Source organism: Melospiza melodia, chromosome 2, assembly GCF_035770615.1.
Source record: "Melospiza melodia melodia isolate bMelMel2 chromosome 2, bMelMel2.pri, whole genome shotgun sequence".
Lineage (NCBI taxonomy): Eukaryota > Metazoa > Chordata > Aves > Passeriformes > Passerellidae > Melospiza > Melospiza melodia.
The window spans coordinates 65,097,694-65,119,786 of NC_086195.1; the positions used below are offsets into that span (position 1 = coordinate 65,097,694).

Consider the following 22,093-nt stretch of genomic DNA (forward strand, 5'->3'; position numbering starts at 1 on the left):
CCTATCTGTTCTTTCTTCCATGTGAAGCACAGTCAGATGCCTCCTTTCTTACTGGACTTGCAGACAGTGACACCTTGCAGCAGCTGGGCTTTGCCCAAGGATCCTGCCTCATTCTACAAACTCTAGCCCTCAAGGTTTATTTTTTGACAGTAATAAATACAAGTGTTTGGAATATCATCAGAAAAAAGAGGGAAAGGTGAGGTTTGGCTTAAAAGACATTTAAGCAACAGTGCTGTCCAGCTGTATTAACATTTAAATCACAGAGACATCACCTTCCCAGAAACACCTGTGCAAGCAGCATGAGGAAAGCATCCAACATCTCTCACTGGAGAACAGAGTCCAGCCTCATGACAAACACGCCACAGAAAACATGGCACTGAACCACAGGAAGTAACCCATAGGACAGATTTGATGGGTTTTTTCCCAGGGAACACAGCACTGACATTCAGCAATGCATGTTTCATTGAGGGAGGCTACAAGGAGCAGCAGAAACAGCCTCTGGAAGTCAGCTTTAGGAGATCAGGAAAGATGAAGAAGAAGGGCACTAGTAATACCTGTGGTCTCCAATAAAGTATCTTGTTAACAGCTAAGTAAAATATACAAAATTTTTATCTTCTCAAAATTAAATTCCAACATGCATTGCACAGAGCAAAGAGATGGCACTTCCTGAGGACATGCCCACTTTTCCACAATTTCACTGCCATGTAGAGAGGAAAGACAAGTATCTATTTCTGATCCACTCACATTCTCTGGGTATTGCTAAGATGGCCTCATCAAGACTGACTCAGTCCTAAGGTCTGTTAACAACCACAGCACAAATGTGGAAATGATCTGCTGGTCCTGGCCTGTTTAATCTATTTTCTAGAGAGTCAAAGAAGACAACTCTCAAATAAGAGCTATTCCCTTGTCATTCCCCAGGCTCAGCACCATGCTTTATTGTCATCACACTTCCTACATGAAATTTGAAAGAGCATGGTTTGATCCATTCCAGAATGCATCTTGAAGTGCTGTTACACCAAAAAGGCACTTTGTGATTTGAGAAATACTAAAGGAAAGTGAGTTTATAAATACAAATCATTCCCCTACCCACACACACACCTCTCCAGCATAAGCTGTGAGCACCCCGAGAAAAGTTTTTAATTTCATTTCTTTTAGCATCTAAGCAACACATCAGCATCCTAAAACCTTCCTTCATTTCTTCATCTGGGGTATTTACAAGTGTTGCCATTGCTTCACACACCTCCTTCCTTCTCAGACCAAATGGCTGCTTGATCTCAGGATCAGAGAATTCATGTTGGAGCAGGCCTGTGGGGGTTCCATCATGCTCTACCTTACACAGGACCAGCTATGAGGTCTCAGCAGGACTTCGTCCACTTTGGCCTTGAAAACCTGTGAGGACAGACATTGCACAACCCCTCTGGGCAACTTGTTCCAGCATCTGACTGCCCTCCTTGCTGGAAATTACATCTATCCTGAACTTCATTTCAACTTCCCTTTGCTATCCCTCATACAGTCACCATACAAAAAAGTGAAGAAGCTCTGTCTTCCTGAGAACCTCCTCTAAAGTACCAGGAGGTCTCCATAGGTCCCATCAAATTTTCTCTTCTCCAGGGTGAGCAAGCCTAGTTCCCTCAGCATATGATCCTCAATGCTGAACCAGGGCTCTGAGAGCACTGAAAGGCCTTTAAATGCTCTCTTTAAAAGCTCACATCCACCCCTGCTCTCTGCTCGTGGTACCAGGGACCCCATTTTAGCTCTGCCTGTGGCATTCAGTGCCTGCCCAACCTGTGTAGCAGCAGCGCCCTGCCTCCAGCCGGGTGTGGGAATCCTGGTCCTGGACCCTGTTGATGCAGACCCTGACCTGAGATAATCCCTTCCTTGGGTACTGGCTGCAATCTTATTAAAACAGTCCTGAGTATTGTCAGCTGCCTTCACTTCCAGGGCACAGCACTGGCTCATGCTCAGCCTCTTTAAAGCATTCTCATCTCTTTTTGTCATGCATCAGTAAATCTAATGACATTCAACACAGAAAACTAACAGCGCATCAGTCATTTGCAAACAGCAAAATCCTGAAATATGATAAAAGGGAAAAGCTGAGGTGGGCAAAAAATTGCAATTGTAAAACCCAAGTACTGAAAAGCAATTGTAAAACCCAAGTATCTGGGGAATATTAACATACTACTTCTAAGATAAGCAGCCACTCCTGCTCCAGCTTTCTCAGAGTAACACCAAGACAAAGTCTTGGATTCTCTAGTGAAAACTCGCTAGTTTCACTTGTGAAACAAATGTGAAAGTAACTCCTCCAGTCAGTGCTGCCACCTCAGTGCTGGTTTGCTATTTTAATCTGTGCTCTTCCTGTGTTTCACTTTTCTATTGCAGATTTTTAGTTTGTGTCTTTGGGGAGAGAGGGGTTAAACACTAAATATACACAGTTGTGATGGAAATACCCTCATGGACAGGCTGAGGTTTGGCATGCTTTGGAAGAAAATAACTTAAAATAGCACAGAAAGCAAAGACTGTGGGATATGCATCTCTGAAAGCTACTTTCTGCTAAAATAACCAAAATAGCTAAGATAACACTGACACTCACAGTTAACCCTCTATCCTGCTCAACACAGATGAACAGAGCCATTCTAACCTCAGAGCTTTGCCTGGCTAATGCTAATGACACTGCATTTGTTATATTCTGACCCCAAGGTCTTTTTATGCAGCTTTATTAAAGAGAATTAGGTTTAAAGAAAGTGCAGGTACCAAAACCAAGCATGCCACAAGTCTTATAGCCCTGTTATAGAAAAGGCTTTTTCTGTAGGATATGCAATTTGATCATCACAGGTCTAAAAATATGAAAGGGAAAGATCTGGAGGCAGAAGCTGTATTAGCTCCATCAGTTTTCATACTTGGAGCTCAGGAAAAATGTAAAATGGAAGCAATGGACATAAAACTGCAAGGACAGATTTTTTTTCCCTGGTGTTCTCTACATCACATTGATAATTTATCTTTAGACATTCTAAAAGTAATGGAGTGCTAACTTTGTCCCCACATTCTATGCCAACACAACTCACATGAATGCACACTTCAGTGGCTGCTATCCTTTGCAGTTATATACCCTGGCTACAAAGCTTAACAAACAAACCATTAAAACAATTTGCGGCACCTGTTACTAACAACTTTGCTACAGGAACATGTTAAGTTTTGCCTTCCATAGGCAACGTTTAGGCCCATCTAGGAATGGGCCAAGAGCCCAAACAAACTCTTTGATTTGACTCTCATGGCTGTTCTAGAGAATATTTAACTTCTACCCAGACATATCCCAGGTGACTTATGCCCAAGTCTTAAAGTAAGTTCAGTGTGGTCAGGTAGGAAAATCAGGTGCTCCATTCCCACGGTTCAAACCACAGAACTATACAGTGTAAAAGCACAGAACAAAAGAGTTGATAGAAGGATTAAGTGAGAAATGCAGCTCTTGCAGTGTGATTTTTCCTTAACACAGCATCCCCACACCTCAGGTCCTCCCCTGCCCATCAGAAATCCCTGGAGCTGAAGGCCCTCCCGAGAGGCAAACCTCACAGAGCTCCCACCTCCCACCAGGAGCACGGTGACAGGCGGATATCCCAAGATACAGCAAGGAAAGTTTCCAAAAGCTCCAACAGGAAAAGGCCACGCTGGAGTCAAGTTTTACATAAGAAGGGGGAAGGCAGGAACCGCTGGCACCACGTCCGCGGAGCTGTCAGCCCCGGGCGGGCTCGCTCCCATCGCGGCCGGGCGCAGCCTCCGTCCCCTCACGGGTGCCCTGCGCGCTCCCAGCCCCTCATCTCGGGTGCCCGCCGCACCTCGGGGGTGCGCAAGGCCACGGCAGAGGCAGCCCCCGCCGGCCAGCAGCGCCGACCCAGGGTGCTCTCCCCGGCGGCGGGGACAAATCCATCCCCAGCCGGAGCCATCCGCTGCCGTGCGGGATGGGCTCCGCGGGCTCCCCGGCCGGGCGCAGGACCGCGCACGCAGACGCCGCTGGGCTCGACTCATCCCTCCGAACTAACTTTCCTGTTTCCGCAAAAATCACACAGGCACCGGAGGAGGGGGTGGGGGGTTATTGTTCCCAGCAAACACTCCTCGCCCCTACGAGCCACCCGCAGCCCCATCCCGCCGGGATCCCGTCGCTCCCCAGCATCTCCGGCGGCCGGGCCGGCATCCCGCGACCCCCGTGAGGGGCAGTCCCGGCACCCCCGCCCCGGGCCGCCCCGCTGCCGCCACCTCCCCTCTCCCAGGGCCGGGAATGGCCGCAGGTCCCCGCCGCCCCTCGCCCCCCGCGGCGCCGGGTCTCACCCGCGCGTCCCTGGGCCGGGCCGGATGGGGCCGAGTGCTGGGGGAGCGGCGGAGGTAGGGCAGGAGACGGCCCCAGCTCCTGCCAGCGGAAACGGGAGGAGGGGCTCGGACCGGCGTTACCGAGCGGGGAGGAGCTGGGGGCGCTGCCCAGGGGAGGCTCCAGCCCCGCGGAGGAGGGAAGGGAGGGATGGAGGGTGGGAGGGAGCGCTGCCGGCCCGCTGCTCCAGCGCACCCCACCCGCTCCGTCCTGCGCCCGCCGGAGCCCCTTTGGCAGAGCTCGGCCTGGAGCCCGCCCCGCTCCCTCTGCCGCCCGCGGTGCCCTCCGGGAAACCCCTGGGGTGGGCGCCGGGAGCATCCCCCGGCGCACCCTCCTGCCGGGGCGGGGGGCTCCGACCGCCCCCCTCAGCTGCCCCTGCCCCGAGGGACCCGCGGCGGGACGGGAGCCCCCTCCGGGCTCAGGCAGGCAGGGCTGGTGCCCGGGCCCGGAGCGCAGCCCCGACCGCCGCTGCGAGCGGCAACCCCGGGCGGAGACGCTCGCTGGTCCGAAGCCCACCGTGACTGTCAGTGTGTTGCTTTGGCTTCCAGCTGAGGGGGAGAGCGTGTCTGAGTGCTCCCCTGTCGCAACAGTTGTAGACAGGTGTGGGTTGGTCTCTTCTCCCACAAGTGATAGGACGAGAGGACACAGCATCAAACGGTGCCAGGTGAGGTTTAGATTGGATATTTGAAAATATTTATTCGCTGAAAGTGTGTTCAAACATTGGAACAGGTTGCTCAGGGAAGCGATGGAGTCACCATTTATGGAAGTATTCAAAAAATGAAGATATATGGTGCTCAGAGACTTGTTTTAGTGGTGGACACAGCAGTCCTGGGTTTATGGCTGGACTCTTGGACATCTTTTCCAATCTTAATGATTCTTAGCTGTAGTGCTATGAGACCGGGCCATAAGGGAGCTCTTCTGACATCATATAGAAAGTCCCCACCTGCCTTCCTCTGGGTGTCAGTGGAAGTGCAACAAAAACTGAATTAAGTCAATTTCAAGCACTCCAGCAGAAGACTCTCGAGTTGTCTTAACAGAGGTGGGGAAAGTTTTGGCATGGACCACTAAGCGAAGTGTTATGTGCTGAGGAAACAACCTAGACTGGGGCAGAGATGCCAACAGAAGGAGAGCAGTGCAGTTATGGACATGGGCCTCCTGAGAGGAACTGTATTTTACAGTGTGTGAAGATCAACTCAAGGATTTACCATAAATATTTTTGCAGAAGGAAGATCTGTTTCACATTCTGAGGTCCCCTGTGTATTCTCATTTCCTTCTCTGGTACTGCTGCTGCTGTCACACTTCTCAGTTCAAGGGGATGTCCACATCAAATATATTCTCTTGTACTTTCCATCATGTCCTAAGTGGATTTTTATAAACTGCTTGGTTCAACAGACTCGAAGCATCCTGGTGGCAGTGCTGCCAGCAACACAACTGTCATTTGCTGCATGTTTGTTTCTCTCCCTCCCCAAGAGAAGGACAGCCTACAGCTCTCTGTGATTTATTTACATGCAGAACTAAACAAACTTTGCTGTGTGTTTACCTTAAAGCAAGCAATTAAGGAAATATATCTTGCAATGCACCAAGAGATAGAGATCTGTGGAGAGCGCTTCTTTTGGTTCTTTGGTTCCAGGCTCCAAGAAGAGTCGATCTCCTGGATGCTGTAGCTCTAATGCAGCAAATCCCATTAGACCTGAGGACTGAAGGATCTTCATTCCAGAATTGATGCCAATCTTTAGTAAGGTAAACTTTGAAAATAAACAACAACTTCCTGAAAGAGAAGCAGCACAGGAAGTCAGCAGACAATGAGAACACATTTGACACTTTTGTTGGTGGTGTTATTGTTGGTTGGTTGTTCACTCTAAAAGAGACAGCATGATGTTGTGTTCTTTACCTGTTGCATAAGCAAAGCAGCTTTATACCCAGGTATATGAGATTTCTATAGTTGAAGTCTAAGTAAAAAATCAATATGTGAAATCAAGTCATCATTTTGTGTCTGCTTTGGAAAAAACGTAAAACGTACGCAGGAAAAGAAACCCAAACATATATGGGCGCTTAGTATGAACCTGATGATTTAGGGAAGAGCTTGAGGATCACTGTGAAACTGAGGACTGGAGTTGCTGATACTGTAGATACACTTTGTACCAAAGAAACTGCATTTATTTGCAGGTCTCTTCTCAATTATGCCATTAAGTTTAGGAAAGTAGTCTGTTGGACCTGTGTTCCAGCTTCAACTAGCCATCTTCCACATGCAACCAAATGTAACATGGGGGTGCTCTGATGTTGTCCATACAGTGAGGAACAGGAGTTGCACCTCATGAGCATCTTCTCTCAGGCAACCAGCAACAGGACAAGAGGCCACAGTCTTAAGCTGCACCAGGGGAAGTTTAGGCTAGGCACTAGAAACATGTTTTTCACAGAAAGAGTGGTTCAGCATTGCAATGGGCTGCCCAGGGAGGTGGTGGAGTCACTGTCCCTGGAGGTGTTAAAAAAAAATGGATGTGGCACTTAGTGCCATGCTTTAGTTGATAAGGTGGTGTTAGGTCATAGTTGAACTTGACAGTCTCAAAGGTCTTTTTCAACCTTAATTTTGTGATTTTGTGTACCTGAATCCATGGTATATGACCAGCAAACCTGAAGGCTACATGCCACTTCTGAGAATATCTTTGAGTAGCTGCATTTGAGGCATCTAGAAAAGGATGCTCTCCACTGTCATTCACAGGATGTACCCCCTCTTCTGTAATAGCAAGTCTGTGGCTTTGGTCCCAGCCACCAATTTCAGATTAAATCATAATATGGCAACAGAGCTGAGTGCTGTGGGGAAATCAGGGAGGTTGAAAATCAAAGTCTTTGCTTCTCTTTTTGGCAGAAAGAAATCATCCATCTAGACTTTCTAACTTTGCTTATATTGATGTTCTTTCCATCACAATTGCTGTATTTTGCACCTCAAGGAGATGAGGGGGGTGCCTTTCTCTAAAGATGCTGTATTAGTTTTCCTCAGAATGAGCACCAGTACTTCTGTGGCTCATGTAAGAGGCCAAAATTGTATGGCCTCTTAAATGAGAGGAGTCAAGATTTGGAGTCTTGACTAATTGCTGAACCGGCAGCAAACATGGCTTCCATGGCTGAACCATGGCAAACATGGTAGTGGATCTGGATCTGGTGTCCAAGAGGACTGGGACTGCACCACAGTCTGTGAGGTTGTGGACAGAGCTGTGGTCAGCCTAAGCTTCTGGCTAGCCTTCCCTCGTAGAGTAGCCCTGATCTTGCCATTTCAGTACAAGCATGCAAGTTGTCTGCTGCCTTCCTGCTTGGTTTTGATGCAGACTCTGCTTGCAGGATTGGTGAAACAGCATGGCCCCCTGGCAGCTGCTTGAAGGCTCAGCATGTGTTCCTCCTGCCCCTTCCACAGCTCTACAGCAAGTTTGAGGGTGTTATCACCTGTCTGAATTAGTTCTTATTCTTTGCTGTAACCACACAAGATCCTCAACTCCTTCATCTGGTCCAAATGTCAAAGAAGCAAGACAAAAATGAGCTGGGTAATAGGGAAGAAAATGCCACTGGGAAACCATTGCACCAACGGCTAAAATGTGTGTGTTATACTCAAGGAAATAATGATCCTTGGATCTAGATATTGAAGTAGGAGATTTAAATTCAATCCCTACCTTTGTCTCTAGGCCCACCTACATGTTGTCTTTGTTGGCAGTGTCAGCTTAAGAAGTTCCCACCCCCTCACCACAAATACATGAATGAATTCAAATGAACTTGTCTTACCTGAAGTGTTCCTTTTGGCTTTGAAGTGCAGATGAAGGGAGGGCTCCTGACTTGCCTAGTTCTGTGTTGCTCAGACCCATGGTCTGTCTTATCTCAGAAGACAATCAGTAAGTGGAATCATTTTAGTAATTCAGTTTGACATGATTCCACAAGCAGATGTAGCTGCACAAATTAGGGCTGATAAACTGAAGCATGTACATTAGAAAAAAAGGGAATCAGTTAAATGGAAAGCTTTTAAGTGCTTTGTTATAAAGAAAACATGGATATTTAGATCTGTTTTGTCACTTTGCCTTTTAAGGTCTCAGCGTTGTGGCTGTGAAGTGACCAGGGGAATCAGCTTTTAATGTTTTGTCCTTTGATTTTACAGCAAGTTCTTACAGGTTAAGTTAATAATTCTGGTATTTCTGCCCCAACAGAAAATAAACTTGTAAGACACTCTGATATCCTCATTTGTTGTCCGTTCTTTAGAGTTCAGTTAGCCTTTCCTCTTGAATCTGTCTTTTTTTACACATGCTGCTATTTTGTGTTTGCTTTGCTTTATTTTTAGCAAAATTGCAGCTGGCCCTTAGTTTGATGCACTGTTTGGGTTTCTTCTGGTGAAATTCCAAGAAAGGAAGCCTTGGGGACAGAGAGCTACAGTCCTTCCAGTCTTTGAAGTATTTTTGCATGGATCTCACCCATTCTGCAAGGGGACAGAAGCTTTTTAGTCCACATCAAAATTACCAGTACTTCTTTTGCCTCTTAGATCTTCTTCATATCTTGGCCTACATAAAAGTGAGCTCTCCGAGACACACAAATTTTCTTTTCCTTTCTCCACTGAGTTTCAAAGGCAAGTAGATGTCTCTTGCTAACCCTGGTTATTGACACCAGGGTGCTGTGAACTCCAAGAGCAAGCATAGAAAGAAATACTGCCAGAGGAAAATCTCCCACTGGTATTAAGTTGAAAATAAACCCTGCAGAAGTGTCCCAAAATCAACTGTGCGAAGATTTCCTCTGTCCCTCAGCCTGTTGGTTCATGTTTGCTGCCTTGATAACATCTATAACTTTGCTTAATGTGGTTTAACTAATGATCAACTAATGGCCTAAGTGAACTTCTAGGGCTCATCTTCTTCAGGGACTGACTTCCACAGGGTCTGCTGTTGTGGTGTAACCCAGCAGTGAAAGCATGCAAGGCACCAAGCTCGTGTTTGCAGGAGAGTACTAATACACATCATAAGGAATTTTCCATTGCTGGGAAAATTTCCATTTTCTCTGCCCTTTCTCTGTCCAGGCTTCATTTCAAAACATTTTTGTCAGCATTGGCCAAGAATACTTTTCCCAAGGGTCAGTCTTTTTTCTTATTAGCAAGGTTTTATTTGATTTGTTGCCTGCTCCACACATGGTTCAGAGATGAGGAAGGAGATTGCACAGGGCTGAAGCAGGCAGGTGCATGCATCACCAATGGACTGTAGACAGTTGGTGCCATTCATACCCATGTGGCCAGCTGGAGGGGATGCCTGGTTTGCAGAGATTTAGTTAACTCAGTCCTGGCTGGCTTGGTCACCTGGCTGGGACTAGCAATAACACCCAATGGATGGGTGAGGGCAGCCTGTGCTTGTATGGATTTTTCATGTGTAGCACAGAACAGCAGGTATTTCAAGATGCTTTGTCTTCTCGGTGTTTAAAGTACTTGGCTCATCTTCCTCCAAGCTTGACTGATTCTTGGTTACCAGCCATGCAGATCTTAAGGAAAGCTGTTGGTATCTGTGTGTCTGTATTACTGTTTGGAAGTCCGTTCTTGAAGGTATTTCTTGGTCTTGGAGAGAGCAGGCACAGCAGGAACTTGGTGCAGATTTTGCTTTAATAGGTGCAAGCAAATTTTCTGTTCTTGATCATCCACTTTTGGCTCCTGCACAAAGAAGGTTAACAGCACTAGCCCTGCAAGGTCCTTAAAAGTAGCCTCTGAGAATGCAGTGTCTGCAAGACTGGGGGGGAAAAAATATCACTTTTCCCATAACAGGAAACAAACCATCCTTCTCCATCTCTGACTTCATGGCATTATCTTTGCTATCCTCCTCACCCTTATCCTTTCCTTCCCGTGCTTCAAAGCACAGGGTCTGCCTGGTGAAGACTCATGCCTGTCAGGGACCTCCCACGTGCAAATGGAAACCCACACTTTCACAGTTACAACAGATCAACTGGCATGCAGTTGCCTAGTGAGGAAGTAAGTCAATTAGTCCCCCTTCCACATTAAATTGATTGTCCAGGCCACACGACTCTGCCTGGCCACCCAATAAATTTCCTGTTCACCCTCTGCCAGAGCATCATGCAAACCACCTCTTCCCTCAGGGCAACATGAATAGCTGCATCTTTCCCCCACATCAGCAGCATTGTGGAGACCAAGATTATTGCTTCTCAGTGACTCCTCTCTGAATAGACAACCTCAGTTTACAAGTAAAGCAGAGAGGCTGTGTTTGATTGCCTTGGAAACACAGAAAGCTAAGCTGTTTTCACTCTTCCCTCTCATTCTTTTCCTCCAGTTTGCTCACCAAATGACATCCCGTGCAACACTTGTGCATCTCACTGTCTGCAACTAACAGGTGGAATAATTTGACCTCTGTAAACAATTATTTTTCTGGTGTACAAGAGCACAGACTGGCTCACTGAGCATTGGTAGCTGTGCAGAGAGAACAGAAGCAAAAGCAGCAAGAATTATTTTAGTCTGTCAAGTTATCAGACTTGATACATAGAGGAAATCTACTGGGCAAGACAACATGATTTGACATACCCAATTTTCTAAGCATAATTTTATTTAAAATGCAAAAGAAAGATTGGTCTCTCACTGTCATGCATGGAAGAGAGGGAAGAAGAAACAAGCCTCTAACAGAGCAAGGCTGAGTGAGCCTGTGACTGCACAACTGCTGATGTGGCCAGGCAGCTGTGCAGGACCTATGTGCAACCTCTACACACAGGCACATGACTGTCTATGTCTAACTGACACCTATATAAATGTATGGTAACCACGTCTGGGCATGTGTTGGCTTTCAAATGAATGTAAATGAGTGCACACACTCAGACCAGGTGTAGCATGAACATTTTCAACCTGTTCATATGTGATCAGAGTTGTGGAAGCTGCTGCCATTGCCACTGCCCCACCTGTATGCTCAGGCGCACACGCTCCTTTTATGTGTGTAATCACACCCTGGGTGTGCACTGTGGGAAATGCTTTTCACAGCATTGCGGTGAGATTGTGGTGAGACCCTAAAGCAGTCATTTGCCTGTTTCCTTGACTCCAAATCTTTTGCCCATTTGCACGAACCTGGAGATGGAAACTTCACTCTATCAATCACAAACCAGCTCAGAGGTACTTTTCTGAAAATACACAATATCTGCAGTTTATTTTTCAGTTTGGTTTGGGGCGGGGGGCAGGGGTTGTTCAAGCACAGACTTTTTTCTTAGACATGCATTCCATGGACAACTCAGGGCAGAGAGTCTCTAGTCCTTCACCAGCCGGTAGATGTGATGTTGGGCACCGTGGTCACTAGTTGATACTTCAAAAACATATGCTATGCACAGCAAGGTCTCCTGTGTGTCCCTGTTTGTCACAACCTAGACAGAAAAGGAGAAGAAGCTGAAATGGCAACTGCTATTTCTCTGCTTATGTATTCCAACACATTTAACACAAAGCAGAAAATCAGTAATGGACAAAGAACAGAGAAGTGCAGGATCGATACACAGTTTGGCCCACAAACCGCAGCACTTTTGCATCCTCAGAACTACAATGCAGTGAAGAGACAGGGTGATGACAAAAAGTTCACTGTGACCAAGCAGTGCTCACATCAGTGGAAGCAGGTTCTCTACTTGCCACCCCTGATGTTGCAGATTTCAGCAGAGTGAAAGTGTTTCACTCTGGAAAAAAAAGCTCTTCTTGCTCTGTTTGTTGTGTATAGAGGGGCCCCCTCCTGTGGCACACCCACTTCTGTTCACACAAATATTGATATATCATAACCATAGACAGTTGTTTTCCTTCATCTGCTCCTGCTTGTCAATGGTAGACACAGAACACGAGGATTAAAGAGTATTACAGGAGACTTACAGATTTGACTCCATTACACCTCCCATTCCATACACTGCACATGTTGAGAGAAGGATGGCTGCTACACTCATGCATTCTTACAGAAGCTCCTTTTTTCCCATTTTTTTCCTATGGCCCCTCAGGACCCTTTAGTGTCTCAACAGCGTGACTCTGTCAGCGGCATGGTGATGGAGCGGTGTTGTCCTAGTTTGTGCAGCATGCACTAGGTGGCAGAGGCAAGAGAAATATTGCTCTCACAACTCCTAGCTCAGCTTCCCTCTCTCTGTCACTGCACAGCTTTGCACATTCTTGTCACCTGAGTTTGTGCCATAGCTAAAGTTCTCTCCTGCTGGAGAACACAGATTTTTAGCAGCAGCAGCACAAGCTCAACTGCAGAAGAAAACCATTCCAGCTGGAGGCTTGAACTGTTCTTGTGAAAACAGGAGGAAAATAACTGTTTTCAAACTTTCCTATTAATTTTAGCAGTATGATTTTGGTCTGTTTTGTTTTCTTACTTCATGATTGGATTTGCAGTTGAAGTCCTCTCTTCTGCAAGATGTGGTGAGTTATATACATCCAGGTGTGCTAAGGCACCAGGCCCTTTTCTGAAAAACGGGCTCTGAAATCTTGGGGAGTTCTAGATCCAGAGAAAAGCGCCAAGCAAGATAAATGATGCTTATGGGATTAGAGGTATTCTAAGCTCATAAAAGAGTTTATAAAAAATATAATTAGACTTGGCTCAAAGGTGGTAGTGGGGACTGAGGTTATGCCTTACATAATGCGTTTTTCATCTCTGCAGTGAGGAGTGGGAAATGCCCATGCTGCTGCTCAGGGAGCAGCACTTTCATCTTGCACAGCACTGCAAGGCAGTGTGTGCCAGCCCCCACTTGGGACATGCCTTCCCATGGGAAGGGAAGATAAGGGAAGGACATGAGATAGGGAAGGACATGAGATTTCTCAAAACAAAACCCCTGAGGAAGTATAACCATGTGACAGGTTTTTTCTTAGAATTTATAGGAAATGCTGGCCAGACTGAGGAATGAAACATGCAGAAGGCAGCTACAATGTTCCCCTGTATGGATTACAGCACACAAGTCTTCCATCTCTCTGTCTCTGCCCCTCTCATGCTTTTGCTCATCTTAAAGAACTCTCAGCATTATTACTCATTTCCTCCAGATGTTTAAGATCTTAATACAAGCATGAAAGAATAAACTTAATGCCCTATGATGTATATTAACCTTGAATTTTATAGCTGATGTGTCTGAGCCACAGAGCAGTGAAAGGAGTTGCCTGTAGTTATCAAAGGTCTTCAGAGAATGGAATGAAAACCACTTTGATTTCCAGTCTTTCCTACAGCCACCAGCATCTCTTCTGCTTACCCAGCCTCATGTTCTCTGGGCAAAGATCAGTGATGCCTCTTACAGAGGTGAACACAGAATTCGGTCCATTAGAAAAATCCACTTTTTAAGCTGTCTGCCCTCTTCCCAAATTTAGGCTGCTGCATCTGAGCCTGGAAAGGCTCCCAGTATAACAAAACACTAATGAAAATCTAATTGTTGTAGCCTTATGATCCTGACCTAGCTAGAGGTTGCATGATTCAGAAGGTGTCAAAGAGTTTCCCCACAACTCCTTTGCGTGTCTCCATATTCTGTACAGGTCCCGGGTGGTCCTGAGGAACCAATTTTCTTTCCCCCCTAATATGGTCAGTGAAGAACTCTTCCCACAGAAAAATTTTATAGCCGCTCAACAATGCCCTTATGGGTTTTTTTACCTTGCAAAAAGGGCCAGGACACAGAAAGGACCTCAATATTTGTGAAATAGTGGAATGAGCATTTCCTTCACTGACTTTTTCATTATTCCTCTTCCTTTCTCTCTCTGCCTCATGAGCTCTCCCTTTATTTTTCTTTTTATCTCTCTCTTACCCAGGTCTCTCAAATTCTTTTCCTGCTCCTCTGCTTGAGTTACCATCTCTAGAGCTCCATAAATGGTCTTGAAGTGCAATACACATGAAAGAAATTAAGTTCAATTAGATGCTGAGCTATAAAAGGAAATCTGCTTTGACTCTCAACAGTGAACTCCTGCATGGTGCTTACATGTTGCCAAGTTGCAATGAAAACAGCTGAAATCCCTACCTGTAAGATAGTGAAGTTCTCCAGCACGCTGTTCATCATGTACTTCTCGGGAAGGTGCTTGAGTTTGTGGATGAAGTTGATCATGTATTCGCAGAGAGGGGAGCGGTGGATACGGTAGGAGTAGTGTCCGTTCTCGTAGCGCGCATACTCTGTCTGCAGGGAAAAACAGAGAGGGGCACGTGGGGCTGTGCTGGCACACCAGTGGCACTGTCACAAAAGGCACTCAGAACAGAAAAATTACAGTGGCACTTTTAAATAATTTTATGAACAGTGACCACAGTACTTTGCACCAAGGTCAGTCCCCTTGAATCCTCCAAGTTCTTTAGCTTGATTTCTTGTTTTCTTGAGAATGGTGGGTTCCAGCTTCTGACCAGCAAACCCTCAAGGCACTGTGAAAGGTAACTAAGAGGAACAGACCAATTGACACCTACACTCCCATTTGCATCTCTACTGGAAAAGTACTAAGTGTGAATAAACTGTAAAAGTTAATAACTACTGCTTTAGCAAGACCAGGAAGTAATGATAGTAATATACTATGCTCAAGATGCTTTATAGTTAAAAAGACTAAAACCTTCTGGGATCTGTGTGAGAGAACATAGAATTTATGCCCCCCACTTAAAAAAGGGTCTGGCCAATGATACACAGAGGGATTTTTTTGCTCACATTCTCACCTTGGTTCCTGTATATTTTATCTGCCTTTGAAGAGAAACTGAAGCCGTATTCCATGATTCCACAGCAGACCCTTAAATGTCTGTAACCTTCTTTCACCCCAGAGGCTTGGTCTTCTTTCATGTGCACCATGACACCTTCCTTTAACCCCTCTATCCCTTTGCAAACACTTAACTTTGGGTATGCCTATCATGTGGCTGGAGATGGGTTTTGGGGAAGGATGCACCTTGAACTGACTGCTGACATGAGAACGAACAGCTGGTGTTCTGCACATAGATGCTTCTGCATCCTGAGGTTCCTTGAGAAACAGGGCAGCAGGGGGCATGTCAAAGCAGCTCTCTTAGCAGCTCAATGTGGCATCAAAAAGAATTTCTTCAATGCCAGTTCTATGCATAACCCAGTTATTTGCTGTTGCTCAAGCTGTAAGTGTATAAGCTCTAGATCTAATAAAGCTGTAAGGCTATAGTCTGTAAACTATTGCAGTCAAATTAATAGCTATATATTAGAAATGATCTGTTTAAAAACACTGGTGAGAGTGAGGTGTTGCTTATATGTTTTCACATTTCTGGTCTACAAAACACATCTGTGTTCCCTAGCTTTCTTTTGCTTCCCAAAAAGCCCCAGAGCATCGGCAGAGCTAAGAGTCATATGTATTTACATCTCCTCAGAAACTGAGATTTAAGGGGAAAGTAGCGAACACTAGCAGATCTTCAGTGAAATCCTAAGACAAGCATTTTGCAGGCTGAGTGATCTTACATCTATGGCATCCATCTCCCTGACAAGAAGCATGAGATATATTTTGCCTTGAGATACAAAGGCAGGCTGCAAATACTTGAAGTGACAAAATGGCAGCCAGAGGGAACCTTGCACCCAAGTGTCTACTCCTTACCTCTACTTTCTCTACCACCTGCTTTCCAAAGGAACACACTTTGGTGGAACAGGTAATGACCATGTTTTCTGGGCTCTCATACTGGCTGGAAACGCCATAGAAAGATCTGGATTCATCTTCAATATTGGTATTCAAATCAGCCTGCCAAAAAGAAGAACAAAAAAAAATTCAGATGGTTATCAATAGATGGTTGTTACCTTACACAGCCAGGATAGTGAAGGATTGGGATTGTCCCCAGCTCCTTAAGCAGACCAATGTGCATTGAGCAAGTGGGAGAAATCTGAAGAGTACTGAACAAAATCCTATTTCCACTTCAAAAAGTGGTGTGGGTTTGCATACACATTGGGGAAATCTGGTGGAATATCCTCCTAACATGAAAAACATATGACATGGCTTGGAGGTACTCACAAAGCATGTGGAGAGCAGACTGCAGAGTCAGAGCAGTGCAATAGACAGGCTAGACTGGCCTGATTCACCGGAAAGGAAAAAATAGTAAAGCAACAGCAATAAAGTTTTTCCACCCTAAGAACATAGTAAGGGAAAAGAGACAGCAGGGAAAAGGAATGTGTGAGTACACACACACATCAGGCTCAGGTACTACAAATGTAAATAGACAGGATGCAACATAAGGAATGTAGGTTACTGATGGATCTGGCCCAGTATACCTGAATTTAAACCCATCTCCAGTAGCAGCCACAGTTTTCAAATGTGGGTGCCTAAGGCTGGCCAACTAAAGCCTCCTGTTGGGACAGAACTCCTAAAAATCCTGGCTGTCTGAAGCTTCCACCAGGGGTCATTCCAACCGCAGTTATGAAACAAGTGGCGGATCCCTTAAACTCTAGAAACACTAGGGGTGTGTGGGAATGCCCAGATCAGTTCCCTCCCCTTCAAAACTGAAAGGGCAGAGCTCCTCTGTGCTCCACAAGCCCATGTGCTAATTCACATCAGCCTAAAAGCAAGGATCAGTTCCCATAGGCTGCTCCAGAGCATATTATTCTTCCAGCTGAGCTAAGGGAAGAGGAAACTGAAGAAAGTGTGTTCCTGCTACCGTGTGACTAAGACAGCATTAGATACATTCTAGCAGGGTTGTCTTAAATAAATGTCAGTAAAGAGATTTTTGTTTGAGATCAAGAGCTGCACTAAGGACAAGCAATGTGGTAGAACTTGACCACCACAGTAATGAATGCCCCTCTTTCTTTGCCATGCAAAATACCTGTCTCTTAAGTGCCACTAGATAATAAATACTGTTAGCTTAGTTGTCTTAAGGAGCAACTTCACAAAAGGTTTAGGTCAGTCTAGAAAGTGACAGTCAACTTCTCTCCCCTTCTGTAGAGACTGAGCTTGCTGCTGCCTTTGTGGCATCACAAAAGAAAGGGCAAAAAGAATGCCTATTTTCATAGCAACACATACTTGGGTTGGCTTGAGTCTTTTGAGAAACTGCACCTCAGAGTTGTAGTTTGATGCCAGGCTGGTCCTGACCCCAGGAGAGAGCAGTGTCAGTCTTACAGAGCAGTTTGTGCTTCCCCATTCCTGCTGTACTGACACACATCTCTGTAGCTGTACTACAAGGCTCACTGAGGAATTGCTCAGTTAGTTCTCAGTGGGATCAGTTCCCTGGCCTGATTCAGAAACACCTGCGTGTGTTCAAACAAAGAATATGTTGGGAGGATGGGAGGCAACAGGGACAGCAGAAGGCAGGACAGCTTATTCCAGTGAATTGCTATGGCCATGCTGAAGACCTTGGTATTAAATAACTGTAGTTATGCAGCTACTTTCTTTCTACCACAAATGCACCTGTATTAGAGAATAGCAGTATTACTCCATTCTGGTTTAGGTTTTTATTAAGTTACTGCAAGAGAATAATAGTGACTATGATTCAAAGGAAATTCATCTTCCCAGAACTCCATCAAGCGGGAGAGGTAATCTTCACTTTATGGTCTGAGAATGCATAGAATTTTTTTATACGTAACTGGATGTGACTGGAACCCAGGTGCCTCAACTCCTCTCTGGCAAATGCCCTGGTATGTCCAACAACAAATGAGACGGTCTTAAATAAATTCCTTAGCCCAGCCTAGGCAGCCAAAGGAGACATAGGCAGGATTTAGGAAAGTCTCACTGAAGGGGCTGAGCTGCCTGGCCCCTCCAGGCTCCTACTTGCCACTGCTAGAACAGGGTGGGACTGTGGGGGCAGCAGCAGGATTCAGGCTGTTGGGTGGTGTCCAGCATTCAAACAGCTGTTCTCAGTCTCTTTTACAGGCAAAGGTAAAGATCAAATAAATGAGACATATTACAAGCTAAATCTGAGTTAGGAGCCACCAGCTGGACCAAACTACTTTATCTGACAAAGTCAGGGTTCTTGCTTTCTGCCCCAGAAGTTCCAGATGCAAAATCTGAGCAACTCTGACATAGCAAAAATCTGGCATGTCTGGGATGTGTTTAACTTGCTTTGTAAGCTCAGCACAGATGACACACTTATCCACAGCTTGCCTGATGACTTCCAAACATGCTGAAACTACAGTCATTGAGATATCTGTGATATAGCACGTCCCAGGTATTCACATACTGCATGCAAGAGTGAAATCTGCCTGCTTGGAGGGGTAACATCTGGGATTCCCTCCTTTCCAGAGAAGTAAGCATGTTTAATTACCTACAAGACAGGATTTCTAGAGGGAATAGAAGGGATTTGTTCTGGGAAGAGCATAGTAGCCCTCCACAAGTTAATATGCTCCTTTCTCCCCTCCTTCTCTGGAAAAATTCTTTGAAAATTCCTCAGCAATTTAATCTTTCAATCTGCCTTTTGCTGCTAATAAGCTGTTGAACACTGTGGGGGACAACTTTGGTGAAAGTGCCATTGGCAGAGTCCCCTTACATAAGGGTGGTGGTGATGGTGATGGCAGATGAAATTAATGTGCGTAAAAATCATAAAATTCTCTGTTTCTAGCTGCTGTCTTGTTTGCTGCCTGAGGAGCACCAAGAACAGAGTGAAAGTGAAGACCAAATTGCCATTCCTTGCTCTCCAGGCAGTTCCAGGATTGAAAGCATCCAGTGGGCAAGGCAGGGTGCTGAGGGCAGTTTGCACTGCTGCTGTTTTGACTGGATTTGCTTGTGACAGGAGAGAAGCCAGGTGCAAGACAGCAGTTTCCAGCCCACCCCTTCAGCACTTTCCCACAGAAGTATATTCCATTTAGCTGAAAGGAGCACTCAGATGCTCAGATCGCTTGCCTATCAACAAGAAGAAATTACTACATACATTCTTCATAGGCAGGACAAAAATTCCCCTGATTCATTTCTCTGCAGATGACTGCTCTGTGCAAAGTACTACCTGTCCTGAATTACTGATTTGTCATTTTTCTTTCTGTCTTCCATGCAGAGTCTCACAACTTCTGAAAGCCCCAAGATGCAAGTGCACCATTCTACTAACGTGCAAACCCCTGAGAACGCCTCTTCCCCAAACTATTAATAACGATCCATAGAGGAGGAGTTCACAGGGAGAAGCAAGGAACAGGTGGCAGAGATAATATTAGCCTGGAAAAGAGCAGGGCTGCCACTGTCCATGTGTTGGGAGGCTGATGTCTCACATTCATTGTCGTGTGCTAGAATGCGCTTGGAGCACAGAGAAATGTCACACAGATGTCATGCACAACTTGCCAACCCAAGTCCAAAAATCAGTTCATTGTACCAAATTCCCAATGCCAAAATCAAGGAAGAATTGCTAACACTGCAACACTCCTTATGTTTCAAACTCATCAACTTTCAACTCTTAGCTACTGTATAGATAATTTAAAGCACCTTTAAACAAAGGTGAACATCTATTTCTCAGTCATACTAGATCCTCAGTGCTACAACAGAGGTCAAAAAACCTCAACCCTGGTGTTTAGAATCAGGCCTCTAGTACACAACAGATCATCTGGTATATTAAATGGTTACTGTAGCAATGGTAGGTTCATGCCTTGGGTTCTTCGAACCTAAAACTACAGATACACACCCCCAACTTACTCATTCCTTGATTTGTTTAAAGTCTTTGTCACCTGCAACCACAACTTCAACTCAGAACCTCTGAAAAATCAATCATGTCTTCATGTCTCAAAGCATCCTTTCAAGTACTTAATTCTACTCACCATTTTATCCTAAAATGATGCTATAAATTCATTGGTGTAGTAACTGCTTTTTCCAATGCAACTTTGAACATCAACAGCATATTTGTATAGCTGTCCAGAGCTATCAGGCGGCAAAATGAAAAAGCACCCTAGCACATACTGGTACAAAAGTATGAAAATGCAGAGGGATATAAAAATTTCTGCTGAAATCTAATTTTCTTCCTTTTTTGTTTTCAATCATATTGTCTTATTTGTGAAAAGTGTGTTTTTTTATTTGCATCTTAAAAGTCTTAGAAACTTACATTAAACTAATGACTTGACTTGTAAACTTTACCTATTTCTAAGTGATAAGCTGTAATGGGTGCCACCAATAAAACCTGATGTTAACTCCAGATGGGATTCAACAATTCAAGGGTACCAAAAAAAAGTATCAGACAGTCAAAATATTAAACCAAGCCCAGAAATATTTCTGTCCTTTTAAGTATAGAGTTGCAGAGCCCCACAGCCTTGTGCACACATTGGAGTACAGCTGTTTCAAATCCTATGTCACATCTCTTTAATCAAGCCAAATTCCAGTGAGCTGATACCCTCTGAACACCTCACGTGGGAGCAGAAAAAACCCAGCTTGATGGCATGCCGCCATCTAAATCTTTCCAAACCCTGACAGAGGTTGGTCTGACATGGTGCATAGGGCACATTTATACTTCTGATATTAAAAACCAAGTCATCACAATCCCCAAACTGAACCACAAAAGCAGAAAAGCACACTGTCAATTTTGATAAATAAATCACAGTTGCAGCAGATCACAATTTCATGATTTCTCTCTCTTCACGTCAGGGAGTTCAAAGTGTTTAATTCTCTCTGTGTAACATCTCCCTCTAAGCTCTTCCTTTTGGTTCTTGAAACTTCCAAAGCACAAAAGGCAATCAATACCTTTCAAAATACCCTGTCAAAAGATAAGCTTCTCAGCAAGGTGCTGTTTTCTCTCCCAGCCAGAACAGAGCTGATCTTCTACCTTTTGTTTTGAGCACCCCAGGCAGGCTTTGTTGTACTTTGCCAGGAGCTAATCCCACAAAGGGCTCAGCTCAGTAGCAGAGACTGCAGGTAATAAAATTATGTGTCCTCAAAAATCATCAGCAACCAACACTCTAGGCACAGGCACTTGGGAAGAAGAGTCCCAGCCAACATTCTCCAACTCATTTCTGGAAAGGCTAGGCTTGGGACAGCTGGGAAGTTGCATCTCAAGGCACTTAACCCTTCCTTCTGAAAGCACCAGACAGGAGGCTTTCCAGTGCCACTTTGTATGAAGGGAATGAGATATAAAAGCTCATTTTTCATCATCTCACTCTGACTTCAGGTTGAATGATTTGGTAAACTCAAGGTGAAAGGCTCCAAATCCCATTACACATTCCCTCAGCCATCTACTGTACAACTGCCCTGAGCTACTATTATTTTTAATTTCATAATTCCTATGATAATATCAATCACCAAAGCTATTTTGTTTGTACCTTGAAGCACAATGGCACAGTTTTTGCAAATTTCAGTTAAATCACAAAAATCCAAATTGAGTGAGTAAGCTTTTGCCAGGCTGATTTCTACCAATTTACCAGAAGTCATTTCAGTAATATATTATCAGCATAATCCAATTTCATTATATTTTTCTCTTATCTCTTGCTCTTCCAGCAGTAAGTATGCATCTGTAAATTATTAGTATTGAATAACACAAAATGCAGCTACAGAGACAGGAGAAGAGATGGAAAAGTATTGCTTCAGGCTGAGGAGTTACACAACACTGAGAGACGTGAAGGCCTAAGAGTATGCAGAGAATAATTTCCTCTGAATTCTTTACTTATACATGAATAAAAATTCTAGAGGGTCCAAGTCACCATTAGCAAATCTGCAGACAGTAGTCAAGAACAACTCTACAGATGGACAAGGTGAAAGATACATCTGCTGCAGACCAGAAAGTGTGCGTTGTGGGGTCAAGGAAAGATCTTGTGGGGTCAAGAAAAGTCACAGTGACAGAAATGTGGCTGTTTTATTTAAGTTGCCTACATGGGGAAAAATTTGTTGGGAGGCAGCAATTTTCTAACAGCCAGGGAGGTCACAGCTTTAAAAGGGAC

At 44.9% G+C, this 22,093-nt stretch overlaps 2 protein-coding genes across 6 annotated transcripts in view; both read right to left on the reverse strand.

The window, feature by feature from the left end:
- Positions 1 to 4,419, reverse strand: part of TSPAN9 (tetraspanin 9) — a 169,046-nt gene extending 164,627 nt beyond the window's left edge. Inside the window, exon 1 of one of the 3 annotated variants that reach the window (XM_063148616.1) lies at positions 4,321 to 4,419. The gene's annotated coding sequence lies outside the window, so the exon portion shown is untranslated. The remainder of the gene's footprint in view (positions 1 to 4,320) is intronic. The other 2 variants (XM_063148613.1, XM_063148615.1) reach the window with 2 other exon arrangements.
- Positions 4,420 to 11,472: 7,053 nt separating this feature from the next.
- TEAD4 (TEA domain transcription factor 4) overlaps positions 11,473 to 22,093 on the reverse strand; it is a 49,458-nt gene continuing 38,837 nt past the window's right edge. For all 3 annotated transcript variants that reach the window (XM_063148619.1, XM_063148617.1, XM_063148618.1), the window contains 3 exons: positions 15,873 to 16,013; positions 14,315 to 14,467; positions 11,473 to 11,716 (listed from right to left, as the gene is read on the reverse strand). In XM_063148619.1, coding sequence (XP_063004689.1) covers positions 11,603 to 11,716; positions 14,315 to 14,467; positions 15,873 to 16,013 — 408 coding nt within the window. In that variant the 3' untranslated portion in view covers positions 11,473 to 11,602. The remainder of the gene's footprint in view (positions 11,717 to 14,314; positions 14,468 to 15,872; positions 16,014 to 22,093) is intronic.